At 32.2% G+C, this 20,866-nt stretch overlaps 1 protein-coding gene across 7 annotated transcripts in view; it reads right to left on the bottom strand.

The window, feature by feature from the left end:
* Positions 1–6,194: 6,194 nt before the first annotated feature.
* LOC126739081 (gamma-aminobutyric acid receptor subunit beta) overlaps positions 6,195–20,866 on the bottom strand; it is a 177,295-nt gene continuing 162,623 nt past the window's right edge. For 3 of the 7 annotated variants that reach the window (XM_050444587.1, XM_050444588.1, XM_050444589.1), the window contains exons 10-11: positions 19,569–19,702; positions 6,195–18,709 (exon numbers count right to left, since the gene is read on the bottom strand). In XM_050444587.1, coding sequence (XP_050300544.1) covers positions 18,389–18,709; positions 19,569–19,702 — 455 coding nt within the window. In that variant the 3' untranslated portion in view covers positions 6,195–18,388. The remainder of the gene's footprint in view (positions 18,710–19,568; positions 19,703–20,866) is intronic. The other 4 variants (XM_050444590.1, XM_050444592.1, XM_050444591.1 and 1 more) reach the window with 2 other exon arrangements.

Below are 20,866 nucleotides of genomic sequence, written 5' to 3'. Positions count from 1 at the left end.
AAGTCGTGTGAGCCCAATCATTAAAGTAAATGAAACATCAACGTGTGAGAGACAACCCATTTTAACACAATTTATTGTCACAATTTTTCCTCTTTTAAAATACAACGTAGTTCTATATCGAAGATAATATTGCAGAGACAGTGGGTGCCACAAATACTAAAACTCTTGGACTACAAATTGTTGAAAATAAAACGCTTACTTACAACTAAACAAAATATTCTTTCAATCTAACAGAAATAGTAATAAACTACCTTTAAACATTACAATATTCCTTTTTGGTATAAGTTCCTCGCCTCTACTTACACTACTACGTTGATCTTAACAATATTACATATATTTTAAAAACAAAAACTTCTAAAATTTTGTGCGTTATGACCAAAACCTCTACTTAAAAATTTAATATATGGTTATTTATTGTTTAAATTTAGTTATAATCATTTGGGCCTTCGTACAGTTTTTTTTTCTTTGATAACTGGTTTTGCTGTATGATCTTGTGCTATACAGTGCGTAAATTTTTCTATAATAATTACTGGTGAGCGTTAAAAACCTTATAGGGTGAAACTATTACTTTATATAGAAAAGTTTTTTATTTTTAGACTAGAATTTTTAAAATTTTTATTCCAAGCTTCTCATTTGAAAATGAATTTTCCTCTTCAATTCATTTTTTACTCTTTCTAGCAATAATCACCAGTTTGAGCATCGAGCATCCTCCCTTATTTATTGTCTATGACTGCAAACGCAACATTTCGTTAATCTTTATGTTAAAAAAAACTATTTGTTATTCATAATTACCCATTCATTTATTTATTGCATATTATTTAAATTTAATGTTTTTACTATTACCGATTTTCTTAAAATTTACTTCTGTATTATCAAGCATCTCGAGTGGCTGATGATAATGCTTCATCATAATTTTATAATTTTAATTTTTTTTTTTACATTGTTAGATGATGAGCTTAGAAATAATTTAAACTTGGCAATTTCATTCTAATTTTATGTTAATATATTTGTTTATGTTCATTTATCATCAATATTATTTTTTTAATTCTTAAATTTTTATTTATGGAAAGTATTTTTTTCACAATATTAAGAGTTGTGGTAGCTTTAAAAAATAGAAGCTAAGGCAAAAGAATAGAAGAAAAAGTAAGAGGAGAGTTCAAACATCTTGAAATAACAATAAAAAATTAAATTCTAGTATGAAAAACTCCTATTCAAGTAATATTGACCATCTAGAAAGATTTATTATTTAAAATCCTGAAAAAGACAATTTTAAATTGTCTTAGACTCAGTCATTAATAAATTCTTTTGCTTTTGGCTTATTAGCCTTAATAAAAGAAACGATTAGAAATTTAATGGAAAGAATTACAAAATAAAAATAAATATTTGTTTCACAAAAATTCAAAATTCGTTTTTTTTTGGAATTTTGAAATTGCCGAGGAAATTACGCTTCAAAATTAGGTTTTATATGAATAAATTATCTTCATGCGCCTAAGATAAATAAAACATAAACCTGCTTTTGGACTTATATTAATCATCCTCAGGGATACTAAATCTAGGTTTTTATAGCTGTAAAAAATACAATGTGTCTCAAAGATTAGGTTTAATTTGTAATTTTCTTTTCGGTTCTTGAAATATAACAATTTAAAAAAAAAAAAAACTTTTTAAAGCTTGACCAGCATTTTTGAAATTATCCATTCCACTAACTCTGAACTGCTCTAAAGTTGATTACAAATGAATGAGGGTAAAGAATAAGCAGTATACAGTTATAAGAGTTATTCCAGGCATTTGGAAGCTGAACATGTTTAAAAATCAAAGAGTCATTTCAATACTTATTCCAGGATTTTTGAGTGGTCTACAAGCCTTCAGAATATACCTCCAACCTGCTAGGATTATAACTAGTTGTCCCAGTAATATAAAGTCTTATTTCAAGTCATAGTCAAACCTGCTGGGACTATAATTTATTATTCTAGTAGTGTAAATACTAAATTGGTATTAAACTGATTCTGAACTGCTCTAAAGTTGGCTACAAATGAATGAGAGAGTTATAGAGTCTTGTTCCAAGCATTTGAAAGTTGTTAAGTGCGTCGAATAAGCTGATAATGCTTAAAAATCAATAAGAGTCATTTAAGGAGTTATTTCAGCCATCTGAGTAGGGGAGACTGGGGTCAATTGTAACAGTAATCAAAACTTTCTTCCGCTACAAGATAGAAACAAATTGCGCGCGTAATATAGACCATAATATCGACAACCATTTTCTGGCAATACGCCGCGGGCCATTAAACAAAGTATACGTACCTATAGTGCAAGATTTTGTGTTTTCACGTATCCAAAGTAAGTATTTGCTATATTTCTTATGCATGTGTAAATGAGTCTGTATGTGTATTTGGTTAGTTTGTCAGTTTTCATTACTTAGGCCATTAACTTAGCTTTATTTTACTTTGGTTTAAATTTGAAATTCATTTTGTTTGTAGTAAATAAGGTGTCATTTATTTAAAAAAGTCGTTTGGGGTCAGTTGTAACGGGGACGTTTGTAACGTTTCAACTGACCCCGCCGTTCATTTCTAAAATGAAATAAATTGTAATTGAGTCTGTAGTGTGTTTAGTTTGTTTGTCAGCTTTCATTAGTTAAAACATTAATCTAGTAAATTAATTAGTTCATTTCATGTCAGATGCCCCGTAAAAGAGTCTCGAAAACGTTCAAGTCGAGATATATCTTTATATGAATCTGCATATGCAGAGCTCAAAAATGGAAGTTCTCTACGCTTAGCTGCCGACCAATTTGGGATCTCTCATGTGTCTTTGTTGAGATACAAGCGAAAGAAAGAAGCTGCGGGGAATACTGAAGGTCAACCACCTGTTGCAATGGGCTATAAACCTGCAAATAAAGTTTTTAATGAACTTCAAAAAACCGAAATGGTAAAGTATATAAAAAAAGCTGCAGACATTTATCAAGGTCTGTCAACCAAAGATATTCGGAGACTTGCGTTAGAATTAACCATTAAATATGATATAGATAAACCGGACACTTGAATTAAAAACGGCATGGCAGGAGAACTGGGGTTCCGGTTTTATGTCAAGACACCGTGACTTATCAATAAGAGCACCACAAGAAACCAGCTTCAATTGTGCAAATGTTTCTGTATTTTTTAATAATCTTGCCAAAGTTTTGGATCGAGACAAATTTGAAGCAAAGGATATTTACAACGTAGACGAAACTGGTGTGATAACAGTCCAGAAACCAAATCGAATTGTAGCAAAAACAGGCATAAAACAAGTGGGTGCAATTACCTCACAAGAACGTGGTACACTCGTAACAGTTACGGTGGCAATAAACGCACTAGGCAATTATTCGATTCCGCCCATGTTTATTTTTCCTCGACTGCGGTTTCAGGATCATTTTATTCGTGATAGTCCACCAGGGTGTATTGGGGCTGGAAACGGGTCAGGATAGATGCAAGAAAAAGAGTTCGTCTTGTTCTTAAAACACTTTCAAAAGCACAGAAATTCTTCACAAGCTCATAAGGTTCTACTCACACTGGATAACCACACATCCCATATTAGTATAGAAGATCTAGACTATTGTAAAACTCATGGAATAGTAATACTTTCTTTCCCACCCCACTGCTCGCATAAATGTCAGCCCCTCGCTAGAACAGTTTTCGGTCCTTTTAAGAAAGCAATAAACTCTGCTTGTGATGATTGGATTCGTAGTCACCCTGGTAAACCGATGTCTATATATGATTTACCCGGAATTGTCGCAACATCATTGTCCTTAGCTCTTACACAAAGCAATATCCAAGCCGGATTTAAGTGTACAGGGATATATCCTTTTAACAGAGATATTTTTACCGAGACAGATTTCTCGCCATCTTTTCTCACATCAGATAGGTTGCCTCCAATCGAACCTTCAGTTTCACCTGCTTTAGATCCAGGCAACAATCTGAATCTGACAGATCCTACTTTGGAAGATACATTTGATAATCCTACCTCATCTACGTCTGTTACCAATAGGTTGCCTTCAAACGAACCTCCAAATGATCATCCTAGTTCAAATTCAGGAAACAATCTGACTGTACCAACCTTAGAAGATGAGTTTCAAAACCCAACGCCATCAACTTCTCGGGGCCTAAAAAATTGTAAAATATCCGAAAACACCCAAAATAACATGTTTTCACCAGATGTTGTTAGGCCTTTCGGAAAAACTTCACCAAGAAAAGTAAACGCAAGAGGAAAGAAAAAGAGGAAGCCAACCGTGTACATCGATACACCGGAAAAGGAGGAAATAGAGAGAGAAGCTAATAAGAAAACACAAAAGGTCAAACGGAATCTGGAAACCGAAAAGAAGGGTCCAAAGAAAATCCCAAAAAAAGCACCCGTGAGAACCAGAAAGAAGTCATCTGAAAATTCTACCAACGACGAAAGTGAATGTTTTTTTTTGGTGTGTGTTGAAGCATTTAATAAAAGTAAGCCAGGTGAACAGTGGATCCGATGTACTACTAACTGCAAAATGTGGTCGCATGAAGCATGCACACCACAAGAGCTCACATATTATGTTTGCCATAATTGCCAAAGTGACTGACCAAAAATTAAAAGTTAAGTGTTACACATCTATATTATAAGAACCACCAGTTGTTGTTTTTTAACTTTTAAAAGTTTTATTTTATGTTCCTACGTTTCTGTTTAATGGTCCTCCTCATAAGCAGAATATTAGCTTCTGTTATTTTTTTGTTGTTGTTATGAGGCATTTTTTACAGTTTCTATATGATTTTGAGTCTTTTTTGAATAATAAAAGAAAATAAACAGAAATGTGTTTTTTATTTAACTATCCCCTTAATGTGTTTCAATTGACCCTTGATCGGGGTCGTTTGAAACATTATGCTCCACCACTTATTTTTATTTGCATATTTTTTTTCGCTTATCTATAGTCAAATTTAACTACTAGGTCAAGTATGTCAAGTTCCCAGCTATATGTTACCTATTTTTTGATCATATTATAGTATTTATCTAGCCAGAATAAAAATATTTGTACCAAATGGTTCAATTGACCCAGTCTTCCCTAGTCCAAAAATATGCCTTAATCCTTCTGGGACCGTAATTTGTTATTTCAGTAGTGTAAAGTCTTATTCAAAACATTGGACTGACTCTAAACTGCTCCAACGTTGCTTACAAATGAATGAGAGTACTATAAAGTCTTATTTCAAGCAGTTGGAAGCGCTTATGTTCGGCTCTACAACCCTTCAGTATATATATCAGTCCTGCTAGGACTGTAATTTGTTGTTCCAGTAGCGTAAAGTCTTATTCAAAGCATTCGACTAACATTCAACTGCTCTAAAAGTGATTACAATTTGAATGAGTGTATTATCCAGGCATTTGGAAGCCCAAAAGTTGTCGAATAACAGGTTTCCTAGTTATATTTAACCATGGAACCCTAGCTTTGGAATCCTAAGGATGATTTAATAAAAGTCAAAACGTCGATTTGGGTCAAAAGATCCATGAAGATTTTTAAGGCTCACTCCACGCTTTATCTTAAGAAAGAAAAAAGGAAGTACCTTCAGTAAGTACTATTATTAATTTTTTGTTTAATATTGCTCGGTAGTCAGACTCTTGCTCTGTGCATGTGCTACAATTTTAATACCTTATAGATTTTTTTTGGTTTTTAAAAACGCTGTGTGACTGTGTTTTCGTGTAATATACTTAACAAGGTCAGTTTTAAAACTAGTGTATTGTTACCTTTTTTACTCATGAACGCGCCCTTTCCTTGCATTAGAACTAATTAATTGTCATAGAATTAATTTTTTAGGTAAAATATGCCTATTATGTATACAGGGTGACCCAAATATACGCCTGACTGACTCAAAAACTTTAAAGATACAAAATGCGTTAAAGTATAGCGAAATTGCGTAAATTTAAAGGTAAGTTAAACGAAAATATGATTTATTAGGATCACTCTGTTTTTGCTAACATTTATGAAACTATTCTATAAAAAAAAATAATAAAAATAACTACCTGCCCATCATAAAAAAAATTGTGAATGGTTTTTAGAAACATCGGATTTTAAATATAAAAACACTTACTATATATATCAGAAGCAATTTGAAAGGCTTTATTTATTTTAAACTTCAAGTAGTCTTTCAATTATCCAACAATTTTTTAATAAAAAATAGAATATTTTATTTATTATTATATTTAAGTAACAATATTTAGTCCCATATAATATAATATAGACTCCTATTTAAAAAAAATCCTTTGAATTTTTAAACTGTAACCTAATTATTTTCTTTCATGAATCTTTAATTTTAATAATTCTGCCTAATTATGCTTAGTTAACTCCTAACTGAAAACCTCTTTTAATCCTACGATAGACTACCTAAAAAAGGTGAATTCTAACAAAAGAGATTTCGAATAAAGCATTTTTTATTTTCTTAATTAGGATAACTTCCTACTTGATGAATTTCATTTATATCTGTGAAGCGTAACTAAAATTGATTTTCCTTTAGGTAATTTTTTTAATGTTCAAATAATTAAAATGGAAGTTTTAATTAATCCTTATCCTTTAATCCTGGCTTAACTTTTGTGACTGGGAAAAAAAACACCTTCTAAGGACGGCGTGGCTTTTTCTGTGAATTTCTACCCTTAACTATAAACATGCACATCTGTGTGGGTTGTCCCCTATCTCTGGCGCCTCGGACTGTTTGTGTTTTTGCACAAGATCAGTTCATATTCGTCAGTAACGCGTTGCACCTACTTGAGTAGAGTTTGAATTACGTTAAATATAAGGTATTTTTTATACGTTAAAATGTCGGATAGTGAGGCCGGTCCTAGTCGAAGCCATAGTGCAAGAGGAAGATGGCGGAAGATTTATTATTATAATTTATTATTTTTACATAATAGGTAAAATGTCAAAGTTAATACAGAGTATAAAAGGAGGTAAATTAAATAATAATAGGAAAATTATAATAGGTTGACCTATTCGGAATTAGAAGAAGCCTTAAAACACCTAAGTGATAAAGAAGAAGAGCCATTTATTGCTTCTGATGAAGAGGAGTATATTCCACAACTGTCAGATGGAGAGGGCGAGGATTCTGATGTTGAAAACGATCCTGTTGTAGAGCTAGAAGATTCGGAGTCTGATGATGATGATGATGACGTTCATCCAAATTTATCTTCACAATTTCATTGGACTAGTAAAGATGGCACTTAATGGAATGACTCACCTACACCACAACGACAAACGGTAGGTTGAAATATTTTGCGTGAAAAAAGTGGTGCACCAGCCTTAAGTCGTTTATATATGCCCAAAGACATCTTTAAAACTATTATATCCCCAGAAATGTGTACCCTGATTCTAAAATATAGCAATAAAAAAGGGAATAGAGTTACGGAGGAATATAACCAAAGGTTATTGGCAATAACTAAGCCGCCGAAAACATTTTTTCCAAAAGTATTTATTCCATTTACTGATGTAGACCTAGATGCATTTTTCGGAATTCTAATTACTGTCAGGTATACAACCAGAGTATATTTTGAAATTGCCTATTTATGGCTTGTCAGACATTGACAAAAGACAACTGATGTTTAGTTGTTGTAGGTTGGGTTGTTTGTATGACTTGCACTTATGGAGAATAAAGCAAGTAATAAAATAATTATAATGTGTTATTAATCTATCTCATTATTCAAGTGTACCCAATCAAGTGCTCCCAAATTACAAGTAGAAAAATAAATATAAATTAACAATTACTGCTGGTTTACATAGGTTCAATAAAGAACATATTTCTGAAATGTGGAAGATGGATTCGCTCTCTTTGTTTCGCGCAGCTATGCCTCGTGATCGCTTCAAAATGTTTCTAAGATTTATTCGGTTTGATGACCACAATACGCGTATAGAACGTGCAAAGACAGATAAAGCAGCTATAATTCGAGATATCTGGATTATGCTTAATTCAAATTTGGCAAAAAATTATCGGCCAACAGAGTGTATTACAGTAGATGAACAATTATTTCCATATAGAGGACACACTAAGTTTACCCAGTACATTCCCTCGAAACCAGCGAAATATGGAATAAAGGTTTTTTGGGCTTGTGATGCGATAAATTCCTATCCTCTAAAGGGTCAGCTATATACCGGAAAACCACCAGGTGGTGAACGTCAGGCAAATATTGGTGAGAGAACAGTATTGGACTTAGTTGTACATTATAAGGGATCAGGAAGAAATATCACAACAGACAATTTTTTTACAAGTTTGCAACTTGCTCGTACTTTAAATTCATGGAATATGACTTTAGTAGGAACAGTTAGAAAAAATAAAACGTTTTTACCTTCCAATATGCAAGCACAAAAAGATAGAGCCATAAATTTAACCATTTTTTGCATTCAACAAAGATGCTACATTGCTGTTATGTTCTTATGCTATTATGTTCCAAAAAAAAATAAGGCAGTGATTTTTTTTATCAACTATGCACACAACAGGCGAAGTAGATAATACTTCTGTTGCAAAGCCTGAAATTAACAGATATTATAACAAAACTAACGGCGGTGTTGACATATGGACCAAATGCTATGTGAATATACTGTCAAACGTAGAACAAATCGCTAGCCATTAGCATTTTTTTTCAACATAATTGACGATGCTAGTTTAGCTTCTTATTGTATATACAAGGAACCTAATCCTTCTTTCAAAGCTACTGATCAACGTCGGCGATTTTTAAAAGATCTTGATAATGAGCTGTGTTTGTCAAGTATCCAAATAAGATCCCAAATTCCAAAAGTTGTTGGTAATTATTTTACTCGTCAGGCTATAGAAATGGTACTTCACGAATGCCTGTTCCTTTAGATAATCCAGTTAGAGAACAAGCAGTTTGTGAACGAGATGCATCTGGACGTATAAAGGTGGTTGGTAGTTGCCAAATATGCCGAGAGCGAACCCATAAACAGAGAAAAACTCGTAAAGCCTGTAAATCGTGCTCCAAACCAGTATGTAATGAGCATTCAGTGGCTATTTGTCAAAACTGTAATTCATAAGTAATGTTTTTTAGTGTTTTTAAGTGTTTGTTTGTTATGTTGCGTTAATTTGTACCTCACTGTAATTTTCTATGACTTCTTATTACTGTATATATAATAAAACATATGAATTTAACTCTTAAAAATTTTATTAGTATTTTAAACATAGTATAGGTACCCGGGTAACCATCCAGTCAACTATGGGTGAAAAAATTTTACACCTTATTTACTTTGAAAATAAAAAAAAAATTCCAATTTTAACAATAACTTAAAAAAACCAAATTAAGAAATGTCACAAAAGTACAAGCTTCATCGAAGGTGAGTTAAAAAGATATTCATATCTGAAAGCTAAAAAGGTACCCGGGTACCTTTCCAGTCACATAAGGGTTAATTGAGTATTTTTTAAAATTTGAATTAGCACTACCTTTACATATAGAAAATCTTATTTAATCCTACGAGAGAAGAGACTTTCAATAAGGATTTTTTACTCAAAAAAATTAATTAAAATAATTCTTTAATGAAGCATTTTATTTAACTCCTATTTTAGTTCGATTTAATTAACACAACTCCCGAAGCAAAAAAATCTTATTTAAATCTACCATGAATAACCCAAAATAAGTGAATTCTAACCCAAAATATTTAAAATATTAAACATTTCATTGGAAAAACGAGGCAAAGGAAAAATAAATATCTTATATTGGGCAATAAGCCTCAATTTGCCATTAAACATGTTGATGAATTTTAAAGAACAGCTACAACAGATAATCTCAAATGGGTTGATTCTTAAAATTTGAATTAATTAAATTAATAATACTACAATTGTAATTCTGCTTTATGACGATGATGGATTTTGAGTAAAAATAGATCAAATGAAATGTTTGATTTATCAGAAAAAACTCAAATTAAGCCATAAATTAGGTCATATTGTATCTCCTACAGTTTTCTAGGTATACGACTTTAAATTGGTCACCCTGTACAACGAGGATTCCTTAATAAATAAATTTTAAAAAAGCGCGTCCATAGAATAAATCTCGTAATAGTTTTTTTATTTTCTGAATACATCTGAAATTTTACCTGCGACTCTAAATTATATACAACTTTCAGTAATTGTTTTCACTAGGTATATTTTTAACTGTTTCCCTTGGGCTACGAGCGTTTTACCTATCTAGGGTTCATCATCATTTGACGTAACCCTCGAGTTAGCTATTATCACTAAAATAAAGAAATATACAGAGTGTTTGGATTTGTACTGATACTGATCCGAGTTATTACTATTATTAACGACTCGTCTAACAATTCCAAACACCGCATGCGCGTTCAGTGCTTTTTGGCATGTAACTAAAATTCTACTAAAAAGTGTCAAACAACTAAAAGTCCGTCATCTAAGAAGGGTTACGTCATACGCCATTATATAGTTTTCATTTCATTTTTGTGTATAATATATATTTATTTTAATTACATTATATTTATTTTACATATTTTAGAATTTCGTTTCTACGCGACTAAGTCGCGCGCTTGCGCAATTTTTAATTTTTATTTTTATAAAATGCGTTTTTTTTTTTTAAATTAAATAGGGGTCGTTTTAGAACACCCTGTAAACAAGTCCGGCACGTTTTTGGGCACGTTTTCTTGTTTTTGGTAACTATTTTAATAAATATGTAAGGTGGTTGGTTCGAAATAAGATGAAATATAGGGTGTTTTATTAAATTTATGGTAGAAAATGGTTCAATGCTCAAGAGAAAATTTTTGAATTTAGTCAGCTAGAGGATGTATTTTTTATGGCTACTTTTGAAAACTGAGAAGTTAATTTTGTTACCTTAAGAAGCCATTCTGCAATTATTATGCAGCTTTTTGAAATCATTACGAATATTTCAGGTAAAGTGTATTTTTATCCACCAGAGTTATACAGTACAGTCAAACTGTAGCCCGAAAACAACATAATATAAACGATAGCCGGAGGCTAATTTTTTAATTACAGCTTTTTTTAGGGAATGATTGGGGTTAGTTGTGGATTGGTGCTATATCGTAAGACCTACAACATTGATCTCACCTTTAAAATTTTCAAAAAAATCTGAGCTGCATTTTACTTTACGCAGTCAAAGTCATTAGGAAGTGAATAGATTCAGCAAAAATGTTTGAAATTTTAGCTTCTATTATAAGCTGTGTTAATGTTTTTATCAATTTGCCTCAGTTCGTATCTAAAAATTATGATATGAGAAACTGACGGAAATTCGGAAATTTCGAAAAAGTTTTTTTTTCATTTATAATTCAGGCCGAATTATTGTCGAAGTGGATTCAAATGCCAAAGTTGAAGCTCTTGAAAATACGCGTTGATCAAGTATATTATTTTACAACAATAATGAAATTCTAAAAATCAATGAATGAATAATTTCTTGATACTGCAGACATAGGATGATCATGTAAGAATTAATCAATGATATTTTTGAGTTGACAAATATGTAACAATACCATTACATTGACAAGAACAAGAAAAGGATTAACTTATTATAATAAAGCTACTTGCTAGTCAATGCAAGAAGAAAAATGCAATGTAATTTCTTTGCACTGCAGAGGCACCAATCGTAATAACACACCTAATCTTATCGAAAAACGACAAAACGTCAATCGACAAAGAGCTTAGACGGATAAGTCCGAAAAAGTCGAGATTTTGGCTCTTCTAAGTCATATCATAAACGCAGCTTAAAAATAAGAAAATAATTACTATAAAATGAGTGTATTTGTCCGTAATTATATTACCTGAACTAGAAAAACACAATTTTAGAGTGATACCGAGGATATTAAAGAACTGAGACGAATATGTCCGAAAAAGTGGAGATTTTGGCTCTCCTAAGTCATATGAGTCTTCTAGATGCAAAAGCGGATAAATCTACTTTTTGTCATTTTGGCGCAAACCTATAATACTATTAAAGTTATCTACTATGCAATATTTAAAAAGTTTCTAACTCGGTCATATCACGCTAAAAAATGCCGTTTAAGCTCCTACTAAATGTCAAAACCAGATATATTTTAAGCTAAATGATATTCAAAGGTAAATCCATTGCGCTGCAAATTCAGATATATCCCAACCTTGTCGCTTCGCGTAAACGCACAAGCAAGTCAAAACAAGTTAAATCCATTTGGGCGGTTTAATACTGTTTACATTTCTTTTTTTTGCAGTCAGTTGTTCTGAAAATTTGATTGAAGTACTACCTACGTATTTAGTGTGATTTGAAATTAGTAGTATTTAAGTGTTAATGAATGGTTCTTTTATATGTATTGTATTTTTATAAAGAAAACTCATAATGAACACCCAGTAAAGCACGGAAAGTCTTGAAACAGTGTAAACACTGGAAAAGACATGCAGCTACCGAAACGAGGTATGTTTCTTTTAAATGTGATATTCGTTGCTAAGCTTACGTTTTTTGTTTCATAGATATTCAGCTACCGCTCCGCTAAGATTTCCTTTATGTTCTCACAACTCACAACACACCTTCATACAAGTGCTCCTTATTAACAAATGCTGATATTGCAACTTTCCATAAATCTTTCTTTGCTTCTCACAAAAAAAACAATACAAGATTGTTTTATTATAAAGCACTGTATTATTAAGGAAGTTAAAAGACGACGAGCTTTAAAAAATTTAAGAGCCCGAAACGCGTCTTTCCACTATTTTATACCTAAAAAAACTTTCCAAGGAATGTGTACCTGTTTGTAAAAATACCTTTTTGCGGGCCCTAGATCTAGGACATAATAGAGTCACTGGTGTATTAAGTCGATTTTTTAAAACAGGACAAATGCCTTTAGAATCCCGAGGTGGTGATAAAGTCAAAGACAAATATTTAAAAAAAAAGGAATGATCATAAACTTTATTAAGTCTTTCTCTGTTATAGAAAGTCACTATTGTAGAGGCAGAAGTGAAAGGCAGTACCTGGCTAGCAACTTGAGCATTAAAAAAATGTGGAATCCTAATAATTCAAGTTTTGAAGACCACCGGGTGAAAGAATCTTATTTTAGATCCCTATTTAATGCCAAATTTAATTTGGGATTTAAGGCGGCTCAAACAGACGTCTGCTCACGCTGCTTGGAATATAAATCCAAAATTTAAAATACGAAAGCCCAACATGAAAAACAACCTTATTGCGCAGAGTAGGCTCCATAAATTAAAATCTAAATCATTTTTCCAATTGCTGCAAGAAGAGCGTCCAGGGTTATTAACAATGTCATACGATTGTGAAAAAAATTTAGTGCTACCGAAGATACCCGACCAACAAGCCTATTATATTGTATTTGTTTCATTTATTGTTTACCAATAGTCATACCAGGTTTTCATTAGTATATCAAGAAGCTTTCTTAAACACAACAACTAATAGATTTAATTCGACCCTATTTTCCACAACCTTTTGTTAATAATAGAGGCAGAGGAAGTAGAGTTACCATTGAATGGGCAGTTTTAGTATGTCAAGATTTTATGCCACAGATTATTACCAAAGAAGCATTGGACAAGATTTTAAATTTGGAATTAGCGAAACTATTGCAAGTCGTTGAATCCATAAAATTACTGAAATGAAAGGTGAAAAAATTAACAAAATAAATAAAAATTCTTAGTGTTTACTGTTTATCAATAGAAAAGACAATTGACGTTTCCATCTGCCAAATATTAGGGAAAATAACAAATATGTACCAAGAAACCTTAATCAACTCGAAAAAAACGAGTTTAGCCGACGATTGAAATTTAGAATCACCTTTGTCGTCACGACTGACGGAGTCGCGATCGAATTCGAAGTCGTGATCATATCGAGATCGAGTCGAGATTTTGGAATCCCAGCCCAGTTCCGCGGTCTTTGACAGACTTCAAAAACTAGACTTAACAGACATAACAGATCTGAGACTTTGTTCCGATGGATGCGGAGGACAAAATAAGAACCTAACAATGATCACCATGGTATCGGTTTGGTTTCAAGGTGCTCCAGATCACATTCAATCCGGTGAGTTAATATTCCCAGTGGCGGGCCACTCATACATACCACCTGACCGGGTTTTCGCAAATATGGAGAAGAGGCTACGCAAGGAGGAGATTATTATTATTATTCCAGAGAAATACCATGAAATATTTGAGGAATTTGGTACCGTGCAAATTTGGAATTGGAAGGTTTTTGATTGGCAGGAACAAGTCAAACTTAACATAAAATGGACTTCGTCACTACATTCATGTAAACGTATATTATTTACAAAAAACCAATCAGGAAATGTCATTGTTAAAGGAGAGCCATTTTATATACACTCCGTTAGTAAAGCACAAAGTATATGTACAAAAGGAAAAACACTGATGACTGTTAATCCTTCTGAAATGAACATAAGTTGTCCAAACTTAAAGCCAGAAAAAATTAAAAATGTTGACGAACTCCTCATCGGACACTTCGGCGCAAACTGGAAGGAAGAAGCAGATATTTTAGGACTTCAGTACTACAAAGATGTTTTGAACAGAGTTGGTAACTTAACTGCAGAACAAGAAGAAATGGTCTAGGAAGAAGAAGTCCTGTGTGAGCCTCAAGAAGACGACAATAGATTTGTGTAATACATTTTAAGAAAACATTTCAACTAATATTATTATTTGATTTTTTGAAAAAATTTGTCAATTTGACACGTTTTTTTGATTAAGGATTATTTTTAAGTTTATCTTTGTTATTAAAAAAAAATAATAAAAATTTTTTTTAAAGAAATAATGTCTCTCATTAAACAGTACTTTAAAATTCAAAAACAGATAAATCCTGGCCTAAGTTTCAAAATCAGTTATATTCACAGCATTTTTTTAAATAAGTGTTTAAAATTAAGAAAAAAATAATTATTTCTTTGCTATATTTTATTAAGAACCCATCACCTTTCGGTTGGTCCAATATTCGGCCAATAATATCCTTTATAAACAAATGGCAGTTTTTTGCAATTATCTCAGTTTTATTACAAAGTGATATATCTGGTTTTGCATCTAGAGGACTCATATATCATGAATGCAGCTTAAAAATAAGAAAATAATGACTATAAAATGAGTGTATTTGTCCGTAATTGGACTTACATGAACTAGAAAAACACAATTTTAGGATGATACCGAGGATATTAAAGAGCTGAGACGGATAAATTCTATTGAATTTAAACATTTTAAACGTGGAAAACTTTGAAAAAGCACATGAAGTAAGGGACTCTGTTATTCACAAAATTCAATCAAAACGGAATTACCACGAAAGAGGAGGCAATAAATCACACTGACTCTGATTAGTGAAGAAATTGTAGATTAGACCTAATGGGGACATACAATAAGAAAAAATCGCTAAATACTCAGGCGGTGCGCGCAAATGAGTATTTTGCGTTGTTTGTGTTCATTTTACACGGTGCAAATACCTGATTGAAAATGTATAGTGACAAATTTGATTGACGATGCTACACGTGGCTTATTAATTTCTTCATGTAAGTGTTTTGGTTTGTGGTAAAACAGTCTCGTAATTTGGAATTATGGTGATTTTAAATCAAGATTTTATTCTTGTCAATTATATTCAGTCCTTTCTAAAATGAAGTTCGTGAGTTTGTCTCTGACTACTATTAAGTCGTTGGCGAAGCCCAGGCTAATATGTTATAAAATAATGTTTTCATCCTTGAAGATAACCTAAAGGTCGAAACATCGGCACAGTTTTCCGGTTTATTTATTTAAAAAAAAAAACAGTACTTTATTTGAGGTGCTCTAAAACACACTAAATTTTTTTCACAATTTTTCATAATAGTTGTTAATTGATAATGATTATTTTCGTAATAATTCTCATTTAAAGTACCCTTTTTAATCATTAAAAAAAATACTTAAGTAAACCTTGCAAAAAAAATTAACTCAAAATAACAGTTGTATTAAAAAAAAATTAACACCCTGTATACCAAAACAAAGCTCAGGTCCTTACAGAAAATATTTGATGACGGATATTCTTATCCCAAAACGTCTGAAAAAGTTATACGCTATCACGTGTAAAACTAATTAATGGTAAATTATATTTCAAACAAAAAATAATTTCTTTAATATTATAATATTCATCTTTATATTACCAAAAACAAGATATAAAATGCCCAAAAAGTCAGTGTAAGTGCTAGAAGATCTAATCTAAAAAATAATTGCATTTCAATGAATATTAGTGCATTTTAGTTAGGTATAAAAACAGGAACGTCATATTTACATGGGCATTAATAAACGTTCTAAGATACAGGGTGTGCTCCGTTCTCGACACCCTGTATAGAATGTTTCAATAATGTTACACTAGAATATTTTTTTTCGCTAAATTATTAGTCTCGTGCCTATAAACTACAAAAATATATGTTCAACGAATAAATAAACTTTTTAAAAAATTTAACAGAAGTGACAATAAAATGGTTGACAGTGCATTCGCTTTATAATCGGGTCGAGGACAGCATTAAGCGTTTTATAAAACCGTCTTTTGATGTTTTCGACCGTCTTATTGGAGTTTTTTTTGACTATATTCTAAAAGTCTTTTTTTAACTATATGACATTATTTTATTTTGGGATATTTTATATCCAGAAAACGCGGGTCCAGTAGTCATTTCTATACAATGTGCACTTACGTTGCATTAAAGGCACGTAACTTGTATAGCCCTTGAACTAGACCAACAAAAAAATAATCGGAAAACTTAACGTGTTATATAAAAATTTAATCGTAACAATTGATAGGTCAAACTCTACAGAAGGTAACTCGGAAATAGAGACGCATTTTAAAAAATAAACAGATTTAAAATTCCTACTCGTTGATTTCTAAAGAATATTATGCTTATGTTTTGGCATCGTTTGCCTTATGTCAGTTCTTGGGTGCGTATATCAGTATTAAACCACTTCAGTATAATATGGTTGCAGCAGGTTTTTCCAAAAAAAAATCTCTCCTAGAAAATTTTTAATAAGAAATTGAACCAGTATAAAATCCAAGTACTGTGTGACCCATTAGTGAAATTTTATGTTTTAACCGATGTCAACCATTTTGTTTTAAAACTATTATATAATGAAAGGCCTACGAAGGAACATCTCAAATTTTTATTTTAGTTCTGAAGCATATTATAATAATTTCTCATGATCAACAATTTTAAAAAAGGTATTAACATTTTTTTTATTAAAGAATCATCTTTACCACTCGATTAAGAGCATCATGAAATAAGTATCACAAAAACTGCTCTTTAGTAAAAAGGTTTTTTTTTAATTCAAGGTAATGCGCTATGCACAAGATAAAATATCTGTCAAAGCAACATATGCGAACAACAGAAATAATATTCTCTTAAAAATAACACTTTGTACAATATTTAATAAATGCAACCAAAAAAATGCTTACCGGCCTAATATTCAAGCTTTCGGTGATGTTCGGCTGTACGGGTCCGTTTATACTTAAATAACTGTAAATATATTAATTCTTTCTCTGTGTATTAATTGTTGGCCCTATAATATTATAATTTTTGTTGGCATTCAAATTTGCGTAATACATTGATACAAAAACCATATGCTTTCGAATGATTGCAGCTTTAAATCAAAGAAAATAAACTATCGTTGCCGACAACTATACCAAAAGGAATTATAACTTTATACACTCAAGTATATCTAGCTATCAATGGGCGAAACTCACATGTATTGATTCAGGGAGAGTGTATTTGCCCATTGAAGTTTATCAAGAATCTTTTTTCGTAGGACCCTTATTTTTGATACACATCAATGATTTGCCCCATGACTTAAACAGGCTGTTTCGTAATTCAACAAAAAAATATTCCTGAATTTTTTTCCTTCAAAAAAACAACCTGGAGAATTAGATAATGTTTATTCTTTTCACGTTCTCCTTGACATTGTTCTTTTATTCACATATCGCCTATGCCATTCTTTGTGTTTAGACTGCAAAGAAGAGCAATTTGCATTGTTGCAGGCCTGCCCAATAGAGCAGAATGCAGACGGAACTTAATAAAGCGATAGTTTCAATACAAGGCCTAGCGAGCATCTTCTTCCAAATTTCTGAATATTGGAAAGATGCATTGGCGCAGGCGTTATTTTCTAAATAAGAAATGTATTTGTATAAAATTCTGGTTACACTAACTTCAAGGTGCCCTTAATCTAATGGTAGACTTTAGAAAAATTACTAATAAAAAATAGCAAAAAGCATCGAAGAATGTCTAAAAAAATTGTTTCGTAGCAGACCTTCCACTAATTTGCCATTGAAAAAATAAATGCCTGAAATCAGTTCTTAATTTCCAACCTAAATGGGTCACACTGCATAACAGATAAATAACAGAAACTGGTATTATCACAAAAATAAAACCTGCATAGTTATTCACTGACACCTCCCAATCCATCTTCACCCAAACTATCATCGATATCTACTTATCAACCTCGAGTAGCACCAAATCATCTGCGACAACGTCCGAGATGTGCAGGTAGATGATCCAATACATTAAGTTGAAGCAGACGAAACACACGGGGAACACTATCCTAGAATACTTGTCGATATCCGATGGGGTAATGCCGTACAACTTGTTTATGTCTTTGTTCGGGTGCATGATGTGTTGGGGGATCGGGGGGCCGCCCGCTTCTTCGTCCGGACCTCCCTCGCGACCTCCACGGCCTCCGTTTACTGTACTCTCTAAGGTGCCCCCTTTACTGTGCGCTTTTGGGTCGTGCACCTTAAAGCGTACGGCCTGCTGAAACAAAGGGTCACCACTAAGAAGGATCCTTAAGAATATTCAAAAAATTCAGGGCAAGAAAGGTGTTTTATAAGCAGCAATCATAAGATTTAAACACAAATTACTCTAACTTAGATGCACGAAAGTTCCGACTCGAACGTTTTCACTCCGTGCGTCTCCACTGAGGTTAGGTACCGGAGCATTCCATATATTAGGATGCGATGTCCACAATTAGTACGACAAGTTGATATGGGTTATAGAAGTCATGGAAATAAGGCATTTGGATAGAGGAACTCTTGTTTCCAAATGGCCCGTTGCGGCAGGAGATTTATTTAGACAGAAATAGCCGATCAAAAGGTTTATTACGCAAAATTTAATGCACAGTCTTACACGGTCGTTTATTGCTTTACGAACCCTCCCGAATAAGCCACGTATACCCCATGTGTAAGTGCGTATCTTCTTCAGTCTCGATCGGCTTTTATAGTAAAAAAGATCCAGTGGAATAGGATCTGGGATCGTTCGAAGCAACGGTCTCCTAATCGTTCATCATTATTCACTTGTAATAAAGGCACATTTAGGAATATGGAGTAATATATTATCTAAATGACTCGTTTCTATGCTATCTGCAACCCATATCAACTTGCTATCTAAGTGAGGGATCCGAATTACATTAATATGGTTATGCTTACATTCAATTTAAATAAAACCGATATTTAACATCCAGGTGGTTTCTCTGCAGCGGTTTTTCTCAGCCCATATATTTTTATCGAATTCTCGCATCTAGATTAAAGTTTTTTGTTTTAATTAATTTTTCATACAATCAACCGCAAGAACAGATATCTTTTAAAATTGATGAACCCAACTATAAATATCCTACCGTTTGTTTGGGCATATGATCATCCGGTCCTCCATCGACGTTTAATTTCTTCTGTTCGGCTATTTTCTGGATCGCCAAAAATCGATTCTTTCTCATTTGTATTCGTTTGGCCATATATCCTACGGTGGCGTATTCTGAAAACAAAATATTAACATAAATATCCGCCACATTGCTTATTCGCTAGAGAGCAAAGATATATCGACATTCTGTATAATAAATAGAAATACTGTACAGATGGCTCAAATGTCTACTGCCTCATATTTTTTTAAATTTTTTGGATACAATTATGGATTCACCGGGAAAATTCTACAACATAGAGGTGTTTTAGGGTTGTAGGTTGTTTGTTACAGGAATTTAAAGTTATGATTTATCTCTTCCAGACAGTTGAAGTCATGCTCTAAGCAACTTGAAATAGGAAAGAAATACAGGAAACAACTTAATTCACATTTTCCTAGATAAAAATATGTCAAAGCTCAACTACTCAGAAAAACTGCTGCCTTTTTTAAGTTAGAATTTCATTTTGCGATTTATCTTAGTTAGAGTAGCACCGTTTTTGAAGCTTTTATATGGCCTGAAAGAATTGGCAATTTTTTTTCCAATAACCTATCGGAAAAACATTGTAACAAATATAAATCACTATAACATATAATTCTGCACTGACATTTAATCCAATATCATACAAAAATCATTTTATTATGGAACTATTAGAAAAGAAACGCCCTTTCTTGGGCCAAAACTCTTTTAAATCAAGTGCAATTATTTCTTCAAATATTACTAAAAAAAATAAAAATTTGGTTTGAAAATTGAAAAAAATTTTCAGTCTAGAACGACGTTGTTACCCTCAAATCTATCTTAAAAACTTCTTTATATTACTAAAAAAGATCATAAAAATATTCTAAGTAGTTCCTAATTTTTACCCAAAATGTACAAAAACTTTGCTGCCGCAATATGAGTTTCAAAAACTCAAATTTGGCGGCTCTGGGACCTTTAGGGACAAAATTGTCTTGAACCAAGACGAAGAAGTTTTTGAGATATAAGAAACATTTTGGTATGCAATTTTTGAAAAAAACGCTTTTTCTGAAGCAAAAACTCTTTTAAGCCATTTCCAATTATTCCTTAAAATAAATTTTTAGGATAAAATTCTAATGAATTATAGAAAAATTGTGACGTCCTATTTTAAAAAATGCTAACATGAGAAGGCGCCAAATCTAAAAAGTTTTAAGTTAATTCGAATAACATCAATTTTTTTAGATTCCCATCTGCTGAGCATTTCTTTAAGACAGCACATTAAAGGAGGG

This window comes from Anthonomus grandis, chromosome 8 (genome assembly GCF_022605725.1).
Source record: "Anthonomus grandis grandis chromosome 8, icAntGran1.3, whole genome shotgun sequence".
Taxonomy (NCBI): domain Eukaryota; kingdom Metazoa; phylum Arthropoda; class Insecta; order Coleoptera; family Curculionidae; genus Anthonomus; species Anthonomus grandis.
Note: the sequence above shows the minus strand (reverse complement) of the source record. Positions and strands in the feature narration are given on the sequence as shown.